The 27,466-nt window shown below is 43.2% G+C and overlaps 1 protein-coding gene across 1 annotated transcript in view; it reads right to left on the bottom strand.

Annotated features, from left to right (window-relative positions):
* Positions 1-751: 751 nt before the first annotated feature.
* The window catches only part of znf704 (zinc finger protein 704), a gene marked incomplete at its 5' end in the record, with an annotated part of 44,566 nt that continues 17,851 nt past the window's right edge, over positions 752-27,466 (bottom strand). Inside the window, 7 exons of the mRNA XM_080045082.1 lie at positions 752-1,148; positions 1,722-1,813; positions 1,928-2,062; positions 3,106-3,403; positions 4,408-4,508; positions 6,544-6,821; positions 8,652-8,755. Coding sequence (XP_079901208.1) covers positions 1,034-1,148; positions 1,722-1,813; positions 1,928-2,062; positions 3,106-3,403; positions 4,408-4,508; positions 6,544-6,821; positions 8,652-8,755 — 1,123 coding nt within the window. The 3' untranslated portion in view covers positions 752-1,033. The remainder of the gene's footprint in view (positions 1,149-1,721; positions 1,814-1,927; positions 2,063-3,105; positions 3,404-4,407; positions 4,509-6,543; positions 6,822-8,651; positions 8,756-27,466) is intronic.

Genomic DNA, 27,466 nt, shown 5'->3' with positions numbered 1-27,466 from the left:
TAAAATAAGATAAGAGTTTTTGGTTGCAAAGTTGTCATGTGTATAGTGAATGTGTATAGTGAAAGAGAGAAGCTATCAAGATACGTTTCATCTGCTGGTTTCTGCTTTCTAGAGAATCCCATTTCTGATAAAAACCAAAACATATGAATATTATTCTGGATTAAGAGTGATGTAGAAAACCGACTTCTGCTGCGATTGTGTGTAAAAACTGTTGCACTTTTGTCCATGGTAAAATCAGTGGCATGGTCCATCTGCTATCCCTGACTGTAAATGGTATCTTCTTCTTTTTTTTTTTGCATTGATCATTGACCCTTTCTCTCTACTTGTCAAACTACCCAACACACATTCCTTGCGGGGCTGTAAGGAGTGCAGAGCAGGTGCTAATAAAACATCACCTGGTAATGTCCAGAAGAGGAGTGATGTACAACTCGAAGGAAGAACAAAAACTAGCTGAGCTTAATCTCCATGCTTTTTGCAGAATGTTCTTCAAAAACTGCAGCATAGAGGCCCAGTCTTTTTTTTTTAATAAAAAAAGTTATTTCTTTTCTTCTTTTAACAAAACACACAAAAAAAAGCTTTTGGCCCTTTTCTTTTGTCTGGATCCCCTTCTTTGACTTTCCATTTAAAAACCAGAACTTTACAAAACATAGAAAGATGCAACACTGAACTCAACAAAAAAAAAACAGTATATATCTTTAGATCTATTTTTCTATGTTTTTTCTTCCTTTACACTGTTTAGCTGCACCGGGGTTTCCCCCAAAAAACGGGAATGGTCGGAATGGCAAGGCAGTACTAGGGGTTCCCTTGACGGTGACGGTCCTTTTCAGTTACCTTCCAAACTGGAGCGGTTCAATGGAGCTGGAGGGGGGAGGGACCAACAACGGGGGCGGAACTGGAGCTTGATGGACAGATGTGACTTTGAGCTGAAGAAAACCAAGTGCATGCAAGATGATGCCCCTCCCCTCTTTTAACTCTGGCAAAAAGGCAGAAGTGCCTGTTGGCGTGACGTGCCGCGACGCTGGCCGGGACAGATTTAGTCGGTGAATCTCTGGCAGGCCTTTTTCCATCGGCACGCTGTACACCACATGTCGCGGTTCTCCATCCCGTACACCTTACGGCACTTCTTCCCTTCACCGCGCACCTTCCGACTGGGGAGGAGAGAGGGAGAAGAACAGAGGAAAGAGTCATGAAGGAGAACGGAGAACTATTAACTACATCTTGAGCACAAGCATCGTACTTTAGAAACGTGGCTAAAAAAAAAGTTTCAGAAATGACGAACAACATCATATTTACAATGGAGGCCTGATGGGCTTACTATGCCAGGCTACACTTACTGGCTCCTCATTTGATATTTTATTTTACCTCTGATTAAAGGTGGAGTTAGTGATTCTGGAGAAAGCTTGTTCCCAAAATGACCTATTGTCAAAATCAGTGGATCTGCTACCTGTCCGTACTGTGTGTGTTGAAAAACAAATCCTGCGTAAATACGCAGCCTAGGCTCTGTAAACAGGCATGTTGCTACCTACGGTGGGTGCTTTTGTTTACATACCAGTTTACAGAGCCTAGGCTGTATATTAACACAGTTTTTTTTTCAGCACACACACTGTAAATGTGAGTTGTTGCTGTATTTGGTGATGTCTTATATGTGTTTCCCAATAGTTTGGCTATAATTAAAGCTAAGAAGGAAATGTCAGATAAGAGAGGTGTGTGGATCCAGTTACCTTAGGGCAGTGGTGGCCCGCGGAGGGGACGAGAGGACGGCTATGGTCTGGGAGCGCTGGTCAGCAAAGCCCTGGCTCTTACTCGGGGACACCTGAAGCGGACGGACACAGTTGTGATGAGAAAAAACAAAAAACAACAAATACAAAGTTTACGTGGCAAAGAATGAAGGCTAGGTCTTCCATGTGAAGAACAGTAGTTTCCTCACCGTGGCCCCAGTGAAAGTGACGGGCGGTGACTGCCAGGAGATGCTGAAGCTGGAGCTGTTGGTGGGAGTGAAGCCGGTGGAGGCTGGGCAGGCAGAGTCACCGTTAGTGGACGGGATGGACACTGGAGCCGTGGCCTGAGGGCAGAGGTCATAAGTTTAAAATGATAGTTCTAACCAAATAGCACAGGAGCTTTTCCTTATGGCAGTTGTAGATTCTCAAAGTCACTTCACTTCACGTATCATATGTTTTTAATTGTTTTTCTTGGTTTGTTGTACTGCCTGCATTGTTTTTAAATTTTGGCATAATATTAACTTTTTTTCCTTTTTTATTTTAAGATATTTTTTTAGGTATTTTAACCTTTTATTGACAGTTGAGAGGAGAGAGCACAGAGCGGAAATGGGGAGATTGAGGAGGATGACATGCAGTAAAGGTCGACGGGTCGGATTAAAACCTGTGACCACTGCCTTTTATTGCAAAACCTTTTAAACACTAAAACTAAGAACTTATGTTGCTGGTAAAACACGTAACCACTACACACACATGGTGTCAGACTAAAATGACTGATTTTATTTTTTCATATTGATGGATGGTGTCATTATTCCACCTACAATTAATTGTTCCAACCTGTTGCTGTGCGTCGATAATATATACCACAACTCTTAGCACAGCTGCTAATGGGAGCCAGAGACCCCAAGTCGCTTTGTCATCATTTGTTTTCTTGTAAACACTGTATACAAAAATAATCAGTATAATGAGGAACCTGACAGTAATGAGTGAGGAAAATGTTTTATGTGTGTGTGTGTGTGTGTGTGTGTGTGTGTGTGTGTGTGTGTGTGTGTGTGTGTGTGTGTGTGTGTGTGTGTGTGTGTGAGGGGGGCTTGATATTGATCCAAAGTGTGCATCGATTTTTTATCTTCATGTTGAGTTTGACTGTGTACATTGGTCTTAATCTCTCCTGTGTGTGTGTGTTCTTGTAGTGGGGTCTTTGTGAGGACCAGTTTCAGCTTTAAACCATCAGAGGGAGGACCTTTGCGGGTGTGCGGGTTTAGTTCTGATGGTTAGGGTTAGGTTAAGGGGCTGGGGGAATGCATTATGTCAATAAGTGTCCTCACAAAGATATAAGTACAAGGATGTGTGTGTGTGTGTGTGTGTGTGTGTATGTGTGTGTCTGTCTGACCTGGTAGGCATGGTCCGATTGGATGAGGTAGAGAGCGCTGGGGGCAGATCGGCTGAGCGGTGTGGTGCCGATGGCATGCGGCTCCTTGCTGTCAGAGCTCTGTGTTGGTCTGTGAGAGTCGGCCCTCTGTATGAGAGAGGGCAGAGGACAGGGGGCAGGAGGAGGGGGGGCAGACAGGACAGACGGGGACACGGGGGACAGACTGCTCAGCCCCTCTGCCACAGAGTCAGTGTTGAGCTTGATCTCCGTGTAGTAGAAGTCCTCCTCGCCGTCACTGCAGTCAGAGTCACAGTTGCGCCTAAAAAACAGATGAAAAAAAAAAAACGGGAATTAAAAAGGTGAACAATTCTTGAGAATGCTTGTTTCTCAAACCAAATCCCTTTTTTTTGACAATCAGTGAATATCTCCTCACAATCTGCTAACTGTCCTTAGTGTGCGTGCAAAAAAAAAAAATCAGTGTTAATACACAGCCTAAGCTCTGTAAACGGGCATGTTGCTAGCTACGGTGGGCCCACTTTGTTTACATACCCTTTGTCTACATACCAGTTTAAAGAGCCTGGGCTGTGTATTAACACCAGCTTTTTTACTAAACACACACACACACACACACACACACACACACACACACACACACACACACACACACACACACACACACACACACACACACACACACACACACACACACACACACACACACACACACACACACACACACACACACACACACACACACACACACACACACACACACACACACACACACACACACACACACACACACACACACACACACACACACACACACACACACACACACACACAGTACAGACAGGAGGCTGGGTTGTGAGTTGACAACAAAGCTCCAGAATCAATCATACCACCTTTAAGCACAAATGTCGATTCCATCACAACATGACTGCCCCTTACCCCCCTCTCCGTTTGACGTAAATGTCCTTCCCTCCTCCAACCAACTCAACATCGTCATCTACAGTTAATCAGTGTAGGACAGAGCGGCCTCAGTGTAATTGAATGTCAGACGGTATGAACGTGCAGTATATCCGATATCATTGTTCTCTCAACCTCGCTAATTTTCCTTTCACCTATCCCCCCCGCCCTCGCATCCACAGCGGGGAGTGGTACCGTGGCGATAATCCATCACCCGTTAACTGGCCGTTCTGACAACGCAGCTGATTGGAAGGGTCAGGGGGAAAGCAGCGACCAAACATGTTTTGGAAGGCGTTGAGTGACCAAAGAAGGATTGTGTGTAAGTGTATGTGTGTGTGTTGTTGGTAAACCTACCCCAGGTGGATGGTGCGGATGTGTCTCTGGATGCCTGCAGCGGTACTCAGCACCTTGCCACAGTTTTTCCACAGGCACTTGAACATCACCTTCATGGAGTTCTGCAGGAAACACACACAAAGTAGAGCAGCAGCTACAGTCAGAAAATGCAGGAGCTCACAAATGGTTTCATGTTGACTGAAAGTTTTGTTATTTTTGGAGGGTAGATGCTCTCATACTGACTTTTAAAGAGAATTCCTCTATAACAACAGAGTAAATGACACAGGCAATCATATCTATGCAATTTGGATCTGCATGCCATCATCGTCAATTACATTAAAAAAAAAGTTGCATATAAAATCTCTGAGCTTTTATGGAGCTACTCTGAACACACATTCATTCTAGTGAGGTTGAATAATTTTTAAAAAAATTTTCTCTGGTCGTGAGCCAGCCAGGCTCCTGCATCTTTTCTCCGTCTCCACCACTGGCCTCCTACATAGAGACTACACACACATTGTTTTTCATGGAGAGAAAGGCCCTGTGAGCTCTCCCTGCCCTTCTGCTTCCCTGCTCTAGTCCATTATAAATGCTCCTTTAGGCCTGTCTGTCAAGCTATTGTTAAGGGGACTGATTTAATTTTGACAATGCGTTGTTGTTTTTTTGAAAATGTATTTTCCTCCTCCTTTTGGAATCGCATACACACACACACAACAATCATCGGCCCCCTAGGCATTGTTTTGTCTTTGGGTAACAAAAGCTTTGTTTTTTGTGTGAGCGAGCGAGTGAGTGTGTGTGTGTGTGTGTGTGTGTATGTGTTATTTTCTTTAAAGGAGCATTTCACAGTTAATTAAACGGTTGTATTGAATGGTATTGTCTTGCCAAGTGAGACGCGAGAGCCTAAAGAGGAGCGTGTAGATAATTTCATGTGAAACCTCTGCATCTCGCATACAGCAAGTGTCTGTGTGTGTGTGTGTGTGTGTGTTTAAGTCAATTATATTGCTATCCAACATTTTTCTCAAAGGGTAGAGTAAGCAATTCTGGAGAATGCTTGTTGTCAAAAATGTTGTTTTTATTTTTTTTCAAAATCAGTGAATATCTCCTCACGGTCCGCTACCTGTCCGTACTTTGTGTGCACTGAAAAATAAAGTGTTTACATACCCTTTGTTTTTTTTCATTGCGCACACAGTACGGACAGGTAGTGGATCGTGAAAATAAATTAACTGATTTTGACAAAAAGTGATTCTGTCAACAAGAGTTCTCCAGAATTGCTGACTCGACCTTTAATGGGTCTTTGTTCTCCTTTAATTCTTTATCCATAACCTTCCTTCCTCTCCCTCTCTCTCCTTCTCTCTCCCCTTCTTTGTGATAAGTCCCTTAATAATACAGTACACTGTGGCTCCCCCAAGGGTCTTTATCGATCTTTAGGGGAGACATGTAGCCAGCGGGATCTTTATGTTTGCTTTAGCGGGTATTAAAATCGTTACTGCTGTTGTGGAGCGGCCGCATGTGAAGGCTGAGAAGTAATTATGAAAGGCAAATGTCTGGGGAGGATGGACACACACACACACACACACACACACACACACACACACACACACACACACACACACACACACACACACACACACACACACACACACACACACACACACACACACACACACACACACACACACACACACACACACACAAACACACACACAAACGCAGAGCGAGGAGATAGGGGAAGAAAAAGGGACGAGAGCAGGAAAGGAAGTGGGGAAGAATGGGGGACAGTGCAGGGATATGGGGGGGTTGTTGTTTTGATGGTTCTCAATTGTTAATATTTGTAATATCTGTAATGCTTTGGCAATACTGTTTTCTACAATAGTCATGCCAATAAATAGTTTGAGAGAGAGAGAGAGAGAGAGAGAGAGAGACAGAGAGAGAGAGAGAGAGAGAGACTGTGTGTGCGTCTGAGTGTGTTGAGCTTATACCATCTTGACAACAAAGACAAACCTGTGTGTCCTCTCCTGTCCCATTTTCATCTCTGTCAGAGTCTAAACTCCATCAATAACCTCAGCTGTTATTATCACAGTGTGTTGAATATACAAATTTGAATAAAGCTTTCAACCAAACTCAAGCAGCTCACGTAGAAAAACTTCTACAATATTTCACCTTGCGCTTGCGAGGGATGGGCTCATCGAAGAGCAGGCTACTGCCGTCCTGCTCCTCCAGGCTGGGGTCTTCGGGCCCCGCGGGTCCGGGTCCCACCCCCCCCAGACTGGGCACACGGAAGGGCTTGAAGCTGTCTGCGGAGAGCGGCGGGGACGGTGTGGACGGGTTGGACTGGTCACTGGGGGCTGACCAGCTCCAGTAGCCCCCAGACGAGCTGTTGCTGGATGGGGTGAAGGGGCCAGCAGAGCCATTGTCCTTCCACGAACCAAACAGACCTTCTACACAAGATGGGAGGTCAACAGAGAACATAGGAGAGTGCGAGTAATAAGCATGGGTTTGGTATGATATTCTGACGTTATGATAACCTTAAGCAAAACTGCCATGCTTTTCACCGTATTACGATTACAGCGCTCCAATGAGTTATTTTAAAACGTCTGGGTAAAATAAAATACCTGAACATGATTTTTAAATTCTTTAAACAACATATACAATATTCTGAACATTAATAAACGTGTATGGTAAGATAATACAATAAATAATTGAATTATTATTATTCTAAACGAAGCAGTCTTTTAAGTGAGCAGCTCAACAACATTTTTTTTATAGATAATTTTTTGGCATTTTCAAGCTTTATTAGACAGTACAGAGTTGAAATGGGGAGACAGAGAGAGAGGGGAGATGACCTGCAATAAAGGTCCACGGGTCGGATTCGAACCCACGACCACTGCAACGAAGGCCGGAGCCAATATGGTACGCGCTCTATCCACCAGCGTTATCGTCCCATGCCTAGTATATCTAACAATTAATCAAATGTCTTCAGTCATATTTTTAGATGATACAACAGCACAACCTTTGGGTGATCCTCTGTCAGTTATGGGGGGGGGATCAAGACATTCAATTAAATTCAGACAGCTCATATTTGCACTTCACACAAGAAACCCTCCCAGCACTTGTGTTGACTTTGACACAAGAAGAGGAAGATTACTTTCTTTGCTCTGTGATTCTGTCGAGACACTTCCAAGGCCTTTTATTTCTTTGTAAAGATCAAAAAAAATGTTTCCTTTAAATATCATCCACAAAAGACATTTCACTTTGTCAAGGTTGAGGCTGGGGTAATCTTTGCAGTGTGTAAATGACTTTGTATGAGAAGATGTGTGAGTGTGTGTGTGTGTGTGTGTGTGTGTGTGTGTGTGTGTGTGTGTGTGTGTGTGTTCAAAACTAGAGTGTTGGTTTTATAAAAGAGATGGTTGCTCATTGACAATAACTAAGCCGACCTGTTTCTTTTTTCTCCTTTTTCTGTAGTTACATTTTCAAGATAATATTTTTTTAGCTAGATGTTAGTCCACAGCATCAGAGAGATGAGAATTATTTTTTTCAAACATGGCAGTTGGCCTGACTACAATCACTGTCTGTGTGTCCTATGCATGATAACCTACTGTGTGTGCTGATGTAAATGCACATTGTATGATCTCCAACATGTGTACATGCGTGAGACATCTGTCCGACTTCATCAAGATGTGAAAACTATAGAGTTGGTATTTTAAATTCCACTTTGTGCATGTGTGCATGTGATGTAAATTCAACATATGACCGCGCGCGCGTGCGCGTGTGTGTGTGTGTCTGGCATGGTGGTTTGAGGGTGGGCCGCATGTCTTGCTTGTTTGAATGGACAGTCAGTCGGTTGCACAGACTATCTAAGTGGTTGCATGTGATTGCATTAACCGGGCACTTTGGATTTCCGCCACCGTGTCGGAGTGGCAGCGCTCCAGCCTCATTGTGCTTTTTTCTGAGGATTTGCAGAACTCATTGATGAGAGACATCCTAGAGCACGGCAGGTGGCGGCAATTTATAAACTTCAGCCTTCATGTGCATTCCCAAGATAACAGCCGTGAAGGAAAAGACAGGATATGGCGGAACGTAGGCCTACAAATTACGGGGCCTTACTTCTTGTTACGTGTTCGTTTTTCATAAAGATTTCAGTATGGGGGGGGGGGGGATGATGCAGAGATTCATTCAAAGCTGTGAAGTGATAAAGCATGTCGTATCGGTCAAAAGGGACATTGATGCTTCAATAATTGACTAATGTAATAGTTGTGATTCTTGCTCACCGTTGACTTTGACGGGTGGACTCCTGACCAGGGGGCTGGTGGACAGACTTGTCAGCACCATGGCAGCCGTCACCTTGTCCATGTCCACTTCCTCCTCCGACCGTCTGGGAAAAACACAACATGGACAAGAGGAGAATTTAATGTGCAACTTCTGCTATTCAATACGTTACTATCACATATTGAGAAAGAGTCAGTAACTCCAGGATTCAGATGACAAACTCAAGGTTATAACAAGCACACACACCATACACACTGTTGTACCAATGTCTGACGTTTAACATGAAGCATGTAGCTAGCTCAAGAACACAGTGATTGGGGTCTTCTTCTTCATCTCTCTCAACCAAATGTGTACAGTCAAACTCACTCAGCTTAGCATAAGCTGCTAATTACATTTAAGTTTAACTTGTTTTTTTTTTTTTGGTGCTTTGTTGGCGACCGGTGCAATCACCCAGACAACATTGTAAAATTCAACAGACAACACATGTGGATGGGGACCTTATAATGCCTGTATTATCAATGTAAGCTCAGGGCGTATACAGTATAAACACACAAACAGATACCTGCCAATCGATATGACTGTAACAACGCACAAACAGTACAGTTTCTGTCTCTTCGTCTAATTGGTCCACATCAAACTACAGTAGTAGACAGCTGTATTTATCCTCTTGCATGTATTCCTCAGAGATAGTGATCAAAGATATGTCAATAGCTCTATTAGACAGCATACCTATGGTGCACGCTCACTATTAACATAACAAGCAGTGTGTGTGTGTGTGTGTGTGTGTGTGTGTGTTTGTGTGTGTGTGCGTGTTGTTTCTGAGCGAGTGAGACTTTGATGGTGTCTGTGCTGGAGCCAAAAGATCAAAGTCAATCTCTTACAATGAGGAAAGCTCCCGCCGCGTTGGAAAAACATAACATCAGCCAGCAGCCTCCATGTTTTTTGTCACAGCCACTGAGTTCAAATAGAAGGTGATACGGCGTCTGAACTGGCACACGTCCAATACAGGCCACAAACTATATGGCTGTGCAATTTATTGAATTTTAATCGCAAAAACTATTTTGACTGCCAAACAATTATGAAAATAGGATAATCGACTTTTACAAGATGATGATTTTTTTTAAGGAAAGTCAATCCTTTGAGCCTGGTCACTTTTTCATTTTACAGTTGAACTATTTTAAAATTCAAGGAAATTCACTGTTAAAGACACAGCTTTTCCCAATAATATGTGGGACTGAATCAATCTAGAAAAAACTCCCCAACTGTTCCTTTCCAATTCAATGACATTTCATCCTAGATACAAATCTAATAAAAACCAATAAAATAACATATATTGGTTTAAGACAGGTGATAACTTTCACTGGGGCAACAATTTACACCCAAATGTTTTTCGGTTTTTTCCTTCAACCAAAACTAACAGTCGAAAGGCTTAGCAACAACAGTGTTAAACTTGTTGAGCGGCCCACTGGCGGGAGTCAACATATGACTCCGGTGTTTATTTTTAGAATGGCTTCAAGGCCACAGATGCTTCCCATCCAAGTTGACCGAGCTTAAGCAAATCTGGAAGAATAAGACAAAAAAAAGTGCCAAAATCCAGATCAGCCAAACAAACACAGAAGGGGTTTAAGATGACTTAAGAGGACTCGGAGCCGCCAAAACCGCTTCCACAAAGTAGTGATTGAATTTCTGACTCTATATACAAGGACCACAAGCCTATAAGTACAAAAATATTTCAATCATAATGGGTCATGTTAAGTCCGGCCCCTTAATACAAGTTGACAATTCTCCTAAACTTAATACACTTTACTTTTTATTTATTTTAAGATAATTTTTTGGTATTTTTACTCTATTAGACAGATTTGAAGAGACAGAGATAAAATGGGGCAAAGAGGTGAATACATGCAGGGAACGGTCCCGGGTCAGATTTGAAACCGGGTCCGCTGCGAGGCCTGAGCCTCTAGGGCGACGCTCTAACTACTACACCACAAGCACGTTGTTTGCATTGTTTATTTTTCTATAAGCTGAAACAACCAAAGTAATGTTAGTCAAAAGTGTCCCCAGATCATCATAGATGCAAAACACACTTGAGATAGTGTTGTTAACCCTAGTGCAGCTGTCATTTCAGTGAGGCCTTGTTTTTGGCTACAGGGTTCCACTGAGGGCTAACTGCCAGTGTTTTAGCAACTACAAGATTTAAGAAGAGAACAGAGCAAAAGGGGATTTACAAATATCTTTATTTAAAAATGAGAACAGGGAGGGAGGATTTTTTAGTTATTTTTAGGATGTGTAAGATTCGTGCCACTGAATCACAGCGCAGAGTAATGTGCTGTTGTTCACCAATGTCACTTGATGCATTAGTCAATTTTCACAAACACACGAGTAAGAAGGAACATAACAAATGCGTAAACTGACACCATATCTATAAAAACAACATGGTGATAGTTATGGACAGACTTTTAAAAGTTAGCGTCCTGTTATTGATAATTTTGCGGTGAATAAATTAAAGTTTAACTTTAATGCGGATACCATTAAAACTGTTGTTACTTCATGGGCGAAATTAAAAAATGTGTTTTGCCCTGTGAGAGGAAAGGAGAGAGCACTAGCAAACAAAGAAAGAGCCTCAGCCTCCATTAGCGGATGTCTAATTTATTACCCATTCGTCTGTTGAATATGATGTCATTACAGCCTCCACATAAATCAAGAAAAGGACCCCCCCCCCCGCACACACACAACTGACACTTTTACCCATAACCCCCTCACCCCACGTCGCCGTTAAAAAAACACTTCCTGGTCACCTTGGTAGGCCATCATGTGACAGTAGATATTATATCCATGGTAACAGCAACACACAATATAAATGAGTGGGTCCTTTGTCTATCCAGAAATATGAGTAAATCTCAGAAAAACACATTAGAGAGGGGAAGGGACACACACACACACACACACACTCATAATTAGGATGTGATGTATGAGAGGGAGAGAAAGAAAGAGCGGGAAGGGGAATTTCCCAAATCGCATTAGGGGTCTAATCAAACTTTGTGTGCTTGTTATGGCTATAATTAACAAACACCCAAAGCACATTTTTGTGTTTCCTTGCTTGTGTGTGTGCATGACATGTGTGTGCATGACATGTGTGTGCATATGTGTGTGTGTGTGTGTGTTAAAAAGTTGAAAGGCATGATGCATGTGACACAGGAGACACGGTGGGATGGTTAATGGATTAGTAAGTGAATTTTGATAAATGAGTTTCATATGTTGGCAATCGCTGAATGAGCCCCCAGTGTGTTTGTGTTTAAATATTCTTACTCCACGGCAATAAAACATCCTCCTAAGACATACATGATTCCCCGAGGCTTCCTGAAAGGAACAATATCTTGGACGAGCAGAACGAAAAGTTAAGAGCTTGTTTACTAATGCAGATTCACTGAAATAGATCCATGTCGTCTAGGCTCCTATAAATGGAAAATGAGTTTCTCCTCGGTGGCCAAAACAAACATATTACTGTAGATGCTGCTGTTAGTGTTCATAATACCTTTAAAGATTGCCAAATCTGTTCACATGCAATTGTTATCTATTCTGTTCAGGTAGCATCACCATAGTAACAGGTACCTATAATTAATTCCAACTATCTAAGCTTGTTCAATAAAAAAAAAGTGAATCACTGTACACTGGAACAAAAATCTCGTTATGAGAACATTTCACAAGTGCACACACGTACACACACACACACACACACACACACACACAGCCACACACATAGTTTAAAGGTACCAGAGGAGTTGGTTAGTTTGTTGTTTTTCTCCTTCCTACCAACATGGAATCATATCAATATTGAAATGCTTTTATTAGGAAAATTTATTTTTATTTGGTAACAATGAGATAAACTGAAATGGTAAAACAAGCTGCAAAAGCGAAATGATTTTCATTGTTTATTAATCTATAATATAAAAAATAAATAAAAATGTCCCCAAGCCCAGGCATGAAGGGTACACCGTTTTTGAATGACTTGTTTTGTTTACTGAACTCAAAGAGGATATGTTTACTTCCACCTGTTTGTGGGTGTGTATCAGACTCTGCCAAACCTGACATTCTCTTTAATCTGTTGCCTCAAAATGTCAACGTCAGATGTAAACAGGGTTGAAAACTATTATTTCAGTAACAAATGAGCTTGTCTCTTTACATGTAGTAAAGCCTTGAGTGAGCAAAAATTAGAGTTAGATTTGAAACTGGATCAGATTGCAATCCTATAGGTGGACGGACATAGTCCCAAGAGCACCGAGTCAGTCAGATCCTCAAAGAGTGAGAAAATCATTAACACATGTTGAAAAAAGAAATGACAAAGTATAGGAGTTCACATTACAATGGTCATCCCCTGTGAGGGTATGGAGATATAGAAGTATAACAACAGCTCCCTCTTCAGGGGTTCCAATGAGTTGTGTGGGAGACATGGCTTGTTGCCAATGTGTGTGTGTGTGTGTGTGTGTGTGTGTGTGTGTGTGTGTGTGTGTGTGTGTGTGTGTGTGTGTGTGTGTGTGTGTGTGTGTGTGTGTGTGTGTGTGTGTGTGTGTGTGTGTGTGTGTGTGTGTGTGTGTGTGTGTGTGTGTGTGTGTGTGTGTGTGTGTGTGTGTGTGTGTGTGTGTGTATGTGTGTGTGTGTGTGTGTGTGTGTGTGTGTGTGTGTGTGGGGCAGCGTGTCCAGTTTCAAACAAAACACTGGGCAGGCAGAGAGACAATAACAGGGTTTCAAGTTACTGTGGCCATCTGAGTCTGACAGGTAGATTTGATCCAATGAAAAGTGGGCCTGTTTGTTCATGTTTTGTAAGTTTAGTAAAATTTTCAGGATAGAGATAAAGTGCAGGACGGTGTCATTATGTTATAAGGACATATAATGTAAACCTCTTGCTTTTCAGAACAACAATTCATATATGTTTTACTATTTTACCTGGATGGTAGATGGTAACTGCACCCCTGTGAGTTTGCCATGTACCAGTCAGAAATTTGAAACGTAAAGTCACAACACTTCAACATTAAATGCGGACAAAAAAACTGGATTGAAAGATTTCGTAGACTGAAGCCAACTGCAGTACAAATCTTGCCTTTGAAACAAATAACGTTTCACTGCTTATCCTGGCACAACATTTGGCACGCCCACCTAAAGCAAATGATGTCCAGAGTCAACACAATGTTTCGCAGGCCACATTCCCATTATTTACCAACCCAGATACAACACAGTTGGTGTTTCATACAGTATAGTAGCAACAAGCCAACGTTTAATTATTATCTTCTTTTTTTTACACACACACACACACACACACACACACACACACACACACACACACACACACACACACACACACACACACACTCTTGTCTCCCACCCAAAAACTATCAATCATCAATGAAACCAGCCGAAAACTGTAGAAGTTCCTTTGAATCAAAGGCCAGCGGTGCCTAGCACACTCCTCTCTCTCTCTCCCCTCTCTCCCTTCACCCCTGATGGACTGACTTTAAACTCACACTCACTTTCCCTCCCACACTTTTGGGCTTCTTTTTTTTTGCTGCGAAATAACACTGAAAGCAAAGTGAGAGAGCCAGAAGGACAGCAACGAGGGAGTATAGTTGGCCTGTCTCTCTGATGCTGAGCAGTGGAGGGAGGTCTACTCGTTTATTACAGCCACTGGACTATGACGCCTATTTCCTCCTCGATAAGGACTTATAAATCAAAAAACTCCTCCTCTGCCATGTGCTTATCTGATCTACTCCTCTCTTTCTCTCCCACACACACACACACACACACACACACACACACACAAACACACACACCATTAAAAACCACAAAAGGAATCTGCATATGACACGGGTGCATGCTAACAGGCATGAAGGGCACACCGTTTTTGATTGACGGATGTGTTATGAAAGGACACACAGGAATTTTACTTTGCCATGCTTGTGTGCATCGTTCAGGCTCTAGAGATGTTGCCGATAGCAGTCCTTTGTTGGGAAAACACACATAAAAAAAAACAGCCTTTCAATGAAACCTGAGAAATACACACAGGGGCATATTTTAGCATTGTGTTGCCTATTCAATTTCCTGTGAAGTGAACTGTGGCTGTTGTTAAATATATGAGGAGTGTTATGTGTGAGGTGTAGGACTACACTTATGACACACACATGTGGGTGTTAGTGAGGTTTGGACAGGTGCTACCGACAGCTGCAGGCTGATGTTTGCCTTACTGTAAAGCCCAGCACAGTACAGGGGCAAGAAGAGCCATCCAATGTTATGGACGCGATAAGAGTTTGACTGCACTCAGACTTGATGTCCAAAATAAACCATCTCCCTTTGGTGTCATCTTGGTTTTAAAAGCCAAATCCTTATTTATACACTGAGAATATGATCACAAACTGATGGCTGCGGTTGGCATATTTATACTGGCGTTAAATGCTGAAAATGCACTGCTAGTAAATATGGTGCCTTGAACTGTTAAAAACTAACTTTTAGCCAAACAAGTGGTGGGTCCCCTACTTTGTTCCAGACTCACTGGCATCCAGTATTTCTACAGCAGTTAATATATTTCAAAAGATTTTCTTATAGACGTTCATGTTCCCCAGAGGAAGAAGCCGAACTTCTCGTGATCCCCCGACAACACCCGTTGACGTTTACCTTTTTTTTTGTTTTTAAATAAAATGTCCAAAAAACAATTGGACTAGCCCTAACCCTAAAAGAAAAACCTCTCAACAACTGACAGATTAATGTGAAATATAATAAAATTGGTTTATGACCAAATATTTTCATCTACTAGGTGTCAGTTGTACTTCATGCTTAGCACTTATTAGCGATGGTTAGCTAACTTAGAGTATTTTTTTTACAAGATCATATGTTTTGCCATAACTAAGGGAACAATTAAAATTGAACATGAATATATCATTTTGTGTCTGTCTTTCGACCCCACAAGTGGTAACAGCAATTACATTTCGAAGTCTAGATGGGACTGGTTTTAAAATCAAAATCTGTTACTCTATCATTCATATGCACACACACAAACATACGCCATTTTTCAATGTTTCTGAAGTGCACATCTGGTCTGGAAGCCACGCACACATGCGCACATTGACACGCAGAGACATATAATCAAAGGACCAAGTGGTTCCTAGCCATAACAACATATGCACTGGCCTGGGAGAGCCAGCTCCTTGATATTGGAGCCATGGGCATCTTTCCATTCGCTAGAGAGACTCTGCTATAGCTGTAGCTTCTAGAGTTGAAGTGCCAAACCCCCATCTGATTCACTGCAACTCCAGCTTTACAATGAACTGTAGCCCAGATACGTGTCCAAAATCCGGACACTTTTTTTTCTTAAAGAACGTTGAGATGCCCTCATCCAAAGTTGATACATCCCAGTGGAAACATTAAATAAGAAGACCGTTTTAAATTACAAAACATAATGGGACTTTAGAACTTAAGGGTTGCGCTTTATCTGACCAGAAAACAAAGTTATCCCCCTGCATGAAACATTAATTTTCAAAATAATTTAATACATTTTTAGATTTTGGAGAACAGGATCAAAATTAAAAGCCTGAACTGAATTGTCACACATAACTGTAGATGGATAAGGGTTTTTCCGCACAGCGACTCAGACTGTCAGTTAGATATATAGCTGCGAAAGATGAAAACACCTACAACTTTTTTTTTTTACGTGCTAAGTACCAAACACAATGTATTCGACAAGCCAACTTCTTGAAATCTTTTCTGCTTTTAGAAATGAAAATAGACAAGCAGAGCCTCAGGAGATTATTGTGTTGCTGAGCTGCTGCCAGAACTCACTTTCATTAGTGAAGCTTGTGCAATGAAGACATCATCATCATGGCTTTTGTAGATTTTTTCGTAATGGCTCAAGAGAAATCTTTTGTATGTTTTTTCCCTAATAGAATGTGACCTACTATCTAACAGAGTATGTGTCTCTTCTTAAAGTTCAACTTGTTAATGTTGTTTGTGATTAATCTGCCTTCTGAAAAACCCAAGTGTGCAACCTCCAACCGCACCACCGCCATTTTAAAAAGTGCCAAGACAATCCTGCACACAATTCACATAATGCACAGTAAGGAATTACCGGGCTACATTCTAAAAACATTTTTACACATGATTAAGCGCCAGCACGTAAACATGGAAACAGACACACAGTGCTTTGCTTGCTAGTTCCCGTTTTCTATCTAGACAACAAACGAAGAGTCAGACACAGACACACACACACACACTTTTTAGAGAACGCCCTCTGGTGAGTGGAAAGCAGGGTGTGGCGTACATTAGCTGGGCATGGAGCCAAAGACCCTCTGTGTGTAGAGAGCGTGTTGCTTCTTCGTGTGCCTAAAGACATACAGACAGTACACTTGCAGCTGTACGGAAGCTGCAATGAACTATTTTGCAGATCAACAGAGCATGGCTTTAACAGCACACTGAGCACAGATATCCGTTGTTTTGCTATTGCCTTTTTTCCTTTTCTTTTGCCTCTATATTGCATCAAGAGTGAATGAGATATGTTTCACATTGTAAATGGATAAATAAGTCCATACAGACCTATACACACAGCCTATTTTTCACATTAAGATTTTCTCAGTGTATATAGTCCATTGCAGGTATTCACTGTGTGCCTTTCACTCTCTTCCCCTAGCTTTTGTCTTGGAGCAAAGTGGAACACAGTGAGCATTTGGGGGGGGTGGGGGGGAGATAGCAGCCTCCTCCATGTTGCCCTTTAGCCCAGTTAACCATCTACAACACTACACCGCTGGGGGAGCACGCACACACACCCATAAACACACAGGGACAGGATTTTCCCCCATGCACACACACACATACACACAAACACACAATTGGAAATTCGATTATATATATATGTAAACAGATACACACACACACAGGGTAGAAACAAGTACTTCCACTCAGATGTTAATGTTAACTAAACAAATACACAGTCGATTGAGGCAAAAGAAAGCCCTTCGGCTTCTTTCTGTTTTTGACCGCAGAAAAGTATTTTTTGAGATGCAATGAAACACTCAGTTACAAGTACGCGTCTGCCTCATATGGATTAATAAGTTATAATTATTATTTTTGACAAAAACATGCACAAGTATCTTGCTTTTTTCCCCTTCCTGTTTAAATCCTTGCTTCAGATGCTAAGCAGCAGAGTGGCTCTGTTGACTTAAAGGGATAGTTTGGAATTTTGGACATAGGGCCTGATTCCCAAGTTAGCCTCAGTGTTCTTTATCATTGGAGACAGTTTTCAACACATTTCATTCAGTCCTTCTAGTTGCAGAGTTTGCTCGTGCTAAGCTAGCGCACAGGATTGGGGTCTAATTAGCCTGCTATTAAAACAGTCTTACCCACTCCACAGTACACCCGAGGCTTATCAATTATAACGCCAGACTATAGATGTAAATGTCTGTGTTGATGGAATAATGTTAGAAATAAAACCAACCTCGCATCGCATGAATCATCGCATTTTGAGGGACTACTTTCTCAGCAGCAGCAGAATTTTACTTTGCTCCGGCTAGTTGTGTAACCAAATCACTACAGCAGAAAGTAAACAGAGCAGCGTGGGACAGAAGCGGAAACGAAGGACTAGGCAACACGGTGGTTCAGTGTGCATTTAGGAATTGTAAAAATAAACCCTATCGATGTGCAGCACAAAGTTTCCACCAATTTCCAGTGGCTTGTTGCTGCTGGTTTGGACATAAAAACACCGGTGGAAACTGTTCGCAAACGGAGTATTTGTAAGATAATTTCAGACCGGACGACTTCGAGAAACCCGCGCAATCTAAAGAGCAATACGTCACTGAAAACGAAAGCGGTGCCATCCGTCTTTTCAGATGCACCAACAGCCACTGATGAACAGGTAATAACTTTTGGTAGGCTACACTAGCTAATAAAGCTGGCCCCTTTCATAATGTTAGCCTACTGACAGATTGATGACAACGTTAGTGGAGATTAGTGTTGGATACAACAAACTCCTCATAATCGTCTTCAAAAGCAGACGCATCGCTAAGTCCTCCAAACGTGGCCATATCTTGTTAATTGAATAGGCTAATAAAATTCCTTCGTGCACTGTACTCTGCGTCTGTAGCAATGACAGCGGCAGATAAACAAACTATTATAGAGCCTGTAACCTAGGTAATATCAGTCCGCCGCTCCCGAAGCCTACTACCAGGAATATAACGCTGCTGCTATGACACAGCAAGCCCCTCAAAATGCAATATGCAAGGTTGGTTTTATTTCTAACATTATTCTATCAACACAGACATTTACATCTATAGTCTGGCGTTATTATTGATTGGCCTCAGGTGTACTGTGGAGTTGGTAAGACTGTTTTAGTAGCAGGCTAATTAGACCCCAATTCTGTGCGCTAGCCTAGCACGAGCAAACTCTGCAACTAGAAGGACTGAATGAAATGTGTTGAAAACTGTCTCCAATGATAAAGAACACTTAGGCTAACTTGGGAATCAGGCCCTATGTCCAAAATTCCAAACTATCCCTTTAATGGACTCCCATGCAGCTTGCAAAGCCCTATCAAATTTGTCAATATTTCTCAACAGTTTCTACTTTTCCTTTCACTTTTCTAATGAAATGAATGGCTTTTGATGAGGCATGCATAGACGTTTTGTTCATAACACTGTGTCAGCCTATTTTGTGTGAATGAATAGCCTTTGAACTTGAAGGTAAACATGTTACTACAAAAGGCTAGACCGACTGGGTGTAGAGACACCTCAATGGCCCAGATACAGGGATGGTTAAGGGTATAAGAGAGATTTTTCAGGTAGTGTGTGTGTGTATGTGTTTATAGGAATGAAGCCGCAGGGTAGAGAACCAGGTCTTCAGTGAGTGGATGTCTGTGTGTGTGTGTGTGTGTGTGTGTGTGTGTGTGTGTGTGTGTGTGTGTGTGTGTGTGTGTGTGTGTGTGTGTGTGTGTGTGTGTGTGTGTGTGTGTGTGTGTGTGTGTGTGTGTGTTGACGTATACGAGTCCTGAAGTGATTTCTTCTCTTCTCACATCCATAAAGACAGAGTTAAGCCCTTGAGCGACAGAGGATGTGGGAAAATGATCAACTCTCAGCTGCGCTTTACCTTTTAATATGACTTTGGATTGACACACACATTCACCCACACACACGCTTCAGTAGTGTGCCCTAGATTTGCACTCCAGGTTAGGGTTCCTATACCCTTTGGGCTTGGGATGTACACACATACACACACTCGGTGGATTATGCTCTAGATTGGTTCTATAGGTTGGCGGCCCCACTAATGTATTAGCCTTTGGGCACATACACAGTCGAACAGTACATACACGCACACGCGCAAGCACACACGCACACACACACAAGCTCCAAAATATAAATGCTTACAATTCCAAAGATAACAATTGCTTTGAAAGGTGTAATGATGGAGACACATTTAAAATGCAAAGTGGGATGATGAGGGAGAAGGAAAAAAGAAAGGGGAGTAAGTTGTGGGAGCAGGGATAACCCATCTTGACACACATAGACACACAGAGACACACACACACACACACACACAGAGTGATGATGGGCTTTCCCTGAATTGATGTTGCTGTATGCCCTAATGAGCAGAGGGAATACACAGGATCCCACTGCTCCAAGCAACTCATTTGGCCCAGTGTGTGCATGTGACTGTGTGTGTGTGTGTGTGTGTGTGTGTGTGTGTGTGTGTGTGTGTGTGTGTGTGTGTGAGTAGATGTCACACTCAGTGAGATGTTTATGTGTCTGGCTTGCAAGTACCTGCGTGCAGGGGTGCCCTTTAGAAAAAACTGGCCAGTAAATACCCTAACCCTCCCATTATAGCTCTCTTTCCTTATTTCTCTTGCTTTTTACATCCACTTTTCTCTAACACCTGTCTCTCAATCCGTCTCTCCGTCCCTTTGATCCCCTTATGCCTGGCGTGGTATAGTAGCACAATCTATAGTAAACAAGTACAGTTCAAAATCTAAGATGGGAACAGGTTGATAGTTGGAAAATGACCTTTTAACTAAATGCAGCCAGGTTCACGAAATGTCACCAAGGCCTGTGCTGGGGTGAGGGACTCTAATCAAAAGGTCTGTCCAGCCTAACATGTCCCCGTCTTCCTTCCACCTCGTCAGTGTGTGTGTGTGTGTGTGTTTCTATGTTGTTTAGTGTTTAAAGGCAAGTGTGTTGGTGATGATAATGGTGGTCTTGACAGCAGCAGGAGTTAGCCCCACACTCCACCTGCCCTCGCAACACACACACACACACACACACACACACACACACACACACACACACACACACATTTTAATTCTTTATTTGAGTCCACCAATCACATTACAACAGACAGGATTCAAATATTTCCAGAAATGAGATAGGACAGTGTTCAAGGGTATAAAAAACATCTCCTGCGCCACACTGCCAGGCTGCCTGTCACCGCTGATATGGAGCAGAACTTTGACAGCTGTTTGGATGTCCTACTGGAGAGCCCTGCCAGCCTTAACCCAGTGAAAACAAGATGGTGGACATGCCCCAAGCTGCCAAAGATCAACACCACCAGTTTGCTTTGATAGCCCAGTTCACTTAGTTTGGACAGAATGGGCTGGTACTTCATGATTTTATCACTAAAGGCAATGTCCATGTACAGATCGTACACACAGCCTACTTCAAGCAGCAGCACCTGCCTACTGGCTCTGTCCAGAAACACAACATCCGGGGTGTTAGGGATGTTACAGAACACATCAGTAGAGCTGTTGAACCACTCCGGCATAATACGAGAATGTTTGTACATGGTCACATTTTCTGCCAATACTTTCTTTACAGCGCTAGCTATCAGATCGACAATTCGGTCGTGGCGTGCAATATAAAGTCCTTTGTACATAGTACAGCCATTTACAATATGAGCAACAGATTCAAGTTGATGGTCTGAGTGCATTATACAGTATGGATGGTTGTGTGCAGGGTACCATAGTGCCAGGTTGTATTTAGTAGGTAGCACCTGCAGTCTGGCTTTAGCTGTGAAACAGAGGATGTCCTCACCGACAGCAGCATTTGTGTACATGGAGTGTGAAGCAGAGTGGTTGGCAAAGTCCAGGCATGCTAGCTTCCCCTGCATTCTGAGTCCAGTCCAGTGTTGTTTGGTCTCTGCTTGCTTTACGTGGAGGAGGAGTCTCCTAGCTGTTGTGTTCTGTAGTGTGTGTTTTTCCTCATTGTAATTGACAGTAGCCTTGACTGTTACAGATGAGTCTGTGACAACTGCATCAGATGGCTGTAGTGCTGTGTGTGAGTTATGTTGTGTCCATTCCAGTTTAACTGTCATTCTGTTGCACAGATCATTTAGGTCCGGCCAGTCCGACCGGACTCCAAAGCCTGCAGCCTGTGTGTCCAGTTTCCCGCTCCTCTTCCTCCTGAAGCCCAGGAAGCTGTCCTGGCCTGCTGGGGCCAGGGGCACCTTCCTCTTCCCGAGGTCCAGCAGCAGGGAGGCTCTGGCTAGCTCTCTGACTGTGGCATCGTCATTGTTGAGCATTCGGATGAGGTGTGACAGCCTGGTGGCAGTGTATACCCATTCCACGTTTGGGACACCCAACCCCCCCTCTTTATGTGAGAGGAAGATGATGTCTCTGGTAGAATGAGAATTCAGCCCTAGCCATTTCCTGACAGCCTGGACTGTTTTATTGTTCATGTCCCGTAGGACATTTTGTGGGATGTGGATGTTTGCAAAGAGGTGTTGAATCTTTGCCAGGGCCACCTGTCTGATAGCGTCCAGTTTCATGACCACAGGAAGGGGGGAGGAGTCGATTAGATCGATTCTGTTCTTATAGTCACAGCATAACTCCTGTACCTGCTCTCCCCACTCACCTGCAATGTTGATGTTATGGCCAAGATAGGTGTATGACTCATGGCGTGCGTAGACTCTGATAGGCTGCCCCATGATTGTGAAGGAGGGGGGTTGGTCAGATTTGGCTTTGTACCAGCGGTTGCCACCGCTACGTCGTTCATATAGTGCTGCACACTTGGTGTGCTTTACCTCCAGCTTGGACCAGTGAAGAAACTCATCTGTTCTGGCCAGCATGGTGTGTATGACACCCTCGTCTCTGGAGGACATCTCCACATCGTCAGCGTACCCCTGGACAGGGTTTGGGGATCTGATATGAGATGGTGCACACAGACAGAGCCACTTGAGCCACTGGTTAATGGCCAGGATGAAATTCACCGCACTCCAGGGGCAGCCTGTTTTAATCCCAACCTGGAGAGGAATGGGCTCTGTGAGCTGGGCTCCACAGATCACCTGCAGGAAAGAGCCCTTATACACATCTGTTATGATGTCCACAAAGGGCTGGGGTAGATGGATCTCCTCCAGTGAACCCAGCATTATGTTGTGAGGTAGTGTTCCAAAGGCATCTCTGAAGTCCAGGAATACAGTATACAGTTTACATGATTGGTGTTTAAAGTCATCGATTCCAGTTTTAAGGCAGAACACATGCTCGTTCATACCCTGTCTGTCTATGTAGGCTTTTTGTTTGGGTGAGAGAATGCCAGTGTCTACAAGCCATGGGAGGATGCGAGAAAGCAGACATTTCATGAATATTTTATAGACAGTGGGAAGGAGAGAGATATCCCTCCATGTGGATGGGTCGCTGGGAATATTGCCTTTCTTGGGTATTCTATGGATGAGGGCCCCCTTCCATGAACCTGGTACCTTTCCATTAATCAAGCAGGTGTTAAATAAAGATGTTAATATTTGGGTAGACTGGGGTTTTCTGGCTTTGATGGTCTCATATGTCACTCCATCGTACCCACTGGCTTTGTTATTTGGCAGCTGAGAAATAACTTTATCTACTTCTTCAAAAGTGAATTTAGCAGTAGATGGATAAAAATCTGGTATAGCTGTCTCTATGCTTTCAGCCCAAGGGGGCGTGGTCAGCGTTTGAATCGTGGGTGATTGACATTTGGCTGTATAGTACTTGTAAACATCAGTGGTATTATTGACAGTGGGCGGGGGGGAAGGAAACTTGCTATTATTTAGAATTATGTCAATTGCTTTGGACCTACGGTGCTGCCACAGATGTGACAGTTTGTCTCTGCTGACTGTCGCTTGGTGTTTATGGTGTCCGTCTTCTTTGCCTCTACGGAGCGATGGTTGGATGACGTCTCTCACGAAAATCAGCTGTTTCTCAATCCAGGAAGTAGTGGAAGCCGATGTAAACTCCATTTGATGTTTAACGGCCACGGGAAACTTTTTGAGAATCCGTGTCGCGTATTTTAGGAGTGGTAATCCAAACTCTTTCCCGTTGTTATTTCGTGTACGGAATATTCCGTTTTGGAAGAATACTCCCGTTAGAATGGCTGCCACTTTACTCCACTTCGCTGGATCACCGGAGCAGGTAAAGACGGCTCTTTCTTGGAGTAGTTTGGTATCCAATGATTTCCTGAATTGTCTTTCATGAGTCTCGAATATTGTCCATTCATGGTATTGAAGTTGGCGAACATAGTTGTTAAAATCCACGGGAGAGTCTCCAGCGTCCGATGGTTGCGGGACAGGATCGTAGGTTCGCCTCAATTGTTTGACCAGCAGGAGTTAGCCCCACACTCCACCTGCCCTCGCAACACACACACACACACACACACACACACACACACACACACACACACACACACACACACACACACACACACACACACACACACACACACACACACACACACACACACACACACACACACACACACACACACACACACACACACACACACACACACACACACACACACACACACACACACACACACACACACACACACACACACACACCCAACCTGACAATAAGTGCCATAAACCACACAGACATAAACACACACAAGCACCCTTTTATCACGGCTGACTTCGATTATAAACACTTTGCCTGTACCTCAGCACACACACACACACACCGTCAGTCCCCTCAGCTCCCAGTAGAGCGATACACACACTGGAGGAAGGGGCCTCTTTCCCAATTACACCTCGAAAGAGGAGGAGTGGAAGGCATGGGGGGTAGCTGTGTGTGTGTGTGTATCAGCGAACGTGGGTGTGTGTGGTGTGTGTGTGTGTGTGTTGGCTGAAGGTGCTCATAAAAAAGCCCCGGAGATTGAGCTGATGGAGGGCATTATAAAAGGCCTATCAGCCAGTCCAATCGCCCCACACAGCCCTGAGGCAGGACAAAAGATCTGCCCGACCACTTCAACATTTACCTAAAGGCCTTTAACTCACATCCCCCTCCCCCCTTTACTCTCACCCCATCTTTCTTTTCTCATTCTTCCCTCGCTTCCCTCTACCCCTCAGTTAATTCACCATTTGTGCGAATATTAACTTTGACTCACCCGGGGAAAGTTAAATGATAATGTGGTTTTCCAGCAATGCCCTGTATCATACCAACAGTACTACTACAGTTGTAGCCACTGTGGAGAAAAACACAGAGTATAAGTGCCTTGCTCATTGGCACCTTAAAGGTGGACTCAGTAATTCTGCAGAATGCTCGTTGTCAAAATACAGTTTTTGTCAAAATCAGTGAATATCTCCTCACAAACTGCCACCTGTCCATATTGTGTGTGCGCTGAAAAGAGAGCCTGGACAGTGTACCAACATTGTCCCCCCCCCCAGTGTGCACACAGTACCTACAGGTAGCGGATTGTGAGGAGATATTCACTGATTTAACAAAAATGATTCTCCAGAATGGCTTTATCCACCTGGATAAAGCCATTATCCAGGTGGATACCAACAACCATAGTTGTTGGTAAAGAATGGTAAAGCTGCCTCAATCATTAGTGGTCAGAAAATCAATGAAAGTCACAAGCAGGTTTGGATGACCTTTATGTCTTGTGGTTTTTTTTGGCCCGAGGAAAATGTGTTGGAGAGAAGAACAAAATAACAGAGAGAAAAAAGGTGACAGTGAGAGTGAGAGAGAGAGAGAGAGAGAGAGAGAGAGAGAGGTATAGGGTGCGTTTTGGGGGGAAGGTCTCCATCAGGCGAGCATTATCTCTGATTAATTTACTGCTGTGTGGTATGAGGATGTGACACTGAGCGTGAAGAGAGACAGCCGTGACAGAGGAGAGAGGGAGGCAGAGAGAGAGAGAGAGAGAGCCCCCCACCCCCCACCCCCTGCCTTCTTCCCTCTCTCAACCATGTCAACAAGTCCACACAAAAGACTTCTCTGCTCCAGTATCCCACAGAAATATACACTGATGAATCCAGTCAAGACAAACTCCCAAACCCAAACAATATCCGTACATTGATTTCTGTATGTGTGACTTTGATCCCAAATGTATGCAAAGTTTTAAAATAAACACTGTGAAATATAGTGTTTAGCAGTCCACCAGTTTTCATATGAAGAGCACTGTCTTCAAAGTTGCATTACCGTTTTTCGTTTATCAAGTAGGACAGCAATATTCTTCAAAGAACAGCCTGCACATGGCATTGTTTGCAAAGGGATTTTCCTTTTGAATGTGCCTCCAACAACAAGCTTTAAACAGAACTGCGACTGTGACTACAAGTGAAAATCTATCAATCTCATCAAGTAGCACTCCCACCACCTGTGTATGTGTCAGTATGTCGCAGGCGAGGCAACTAATTGACAGACAGTTTCAATCCGATTTGGGTCAATACTACAAACGTATGCCATTTCAATGTAAACGTAAACTAAACAAACTTGGATTGTAAATAACATGAAACCCAACCGAGCGTAGGAGGCTTCTTCTTCTTTGCTGTCCATCTGTCTGTGATATCCTCATCATTTGTGAATGTGTGATTTGTTCACCCGTGGTTAATCATTAACCCTGCCTGTCGGGAGTTAACTGCAAATGATTGGCATATTTGCATACATAATTGAAAATGTGCATGTGTGGGTGTTCCGTAAGTGAAATAATCTGTATGTGTGTGTGTTCGGTAAACTGCGTGTTCATTTCTGTCTGAAATATTAATTACAGCGATATTCTACTCAAACAAATTTCCCCTAGTGAAAACCAAGCGAAGTGGAAGCAATTATAGACAGTTGTACAATTTGTGGAGTGTGTCGGCAAATATTAAACTTATGACAATGCTTTGGTGTCAAAATTCGACACAGAAATCCCATACAAACTACTTGTAGTCTAGTCACTGTGGTCGTTGCTACTTCGTATATGCTAGTGAAGTTAGCCACACAGCCCATTGTACAGTGCCAGCACAGAGTACAGCGGTGGGCTAACATCTCTCTCAAGAAAAACAGTCACACACACACACACACACACACACACACACACACACACACACACACACACACACACACACACACACACACACACACACACACACACACACACACACACACACACACACACACACACACACACACACACACACACACACACACACACACACACACACACACACACACACACACACACACACACACACACACACACACACACAGCAGGCAGCGGAGAAGAGGAGACAAAGGAAGAGAGGGAGGTCTAGGAGGAGTGTGGGAGAGACAGATCATGGGGGAAATGAGCGGGAAAGGAGAGATGGAGAGAGCAAGATAGAATACAGCCAGCCAGGGGAGGTGAAGGCAGGACTGGAGGGACAAAGAGAAAGGCAGAAAAGAGGACAGGAAGGAGAAAAACAACATTTGAATGCTCATTTAGCCATCTGGCAAACAAGGGGTGATGAGAGAATTAAAGAGAAAGACAGAGAAGTGGACAGTGAGAGGGAAAAGTGTGTTGTAAGTATCCCTAGGGCTGCACGATTCTTGCTGAAATGTGAATCACAATTTTTCCACTTCAGAATCGAGATCACAATTCTC

This window comes from Ammodytes marinus (assembly GCF_949987685.1).
Source record: "Ammodytes marinus genome assembly, chromosome: 17".
NCBI classification, from domain to species: Eukaryota; Metazoa; Chordata; class Actinopteri; order Uranoscopiformes; family Ammodytidae; genus Ammodytes; species Ammodytes marinus.
Note: the sequence above shows the minus strand (reverse complement) of the source record. Positions and strands in the feature narration are given on the sequence as shown.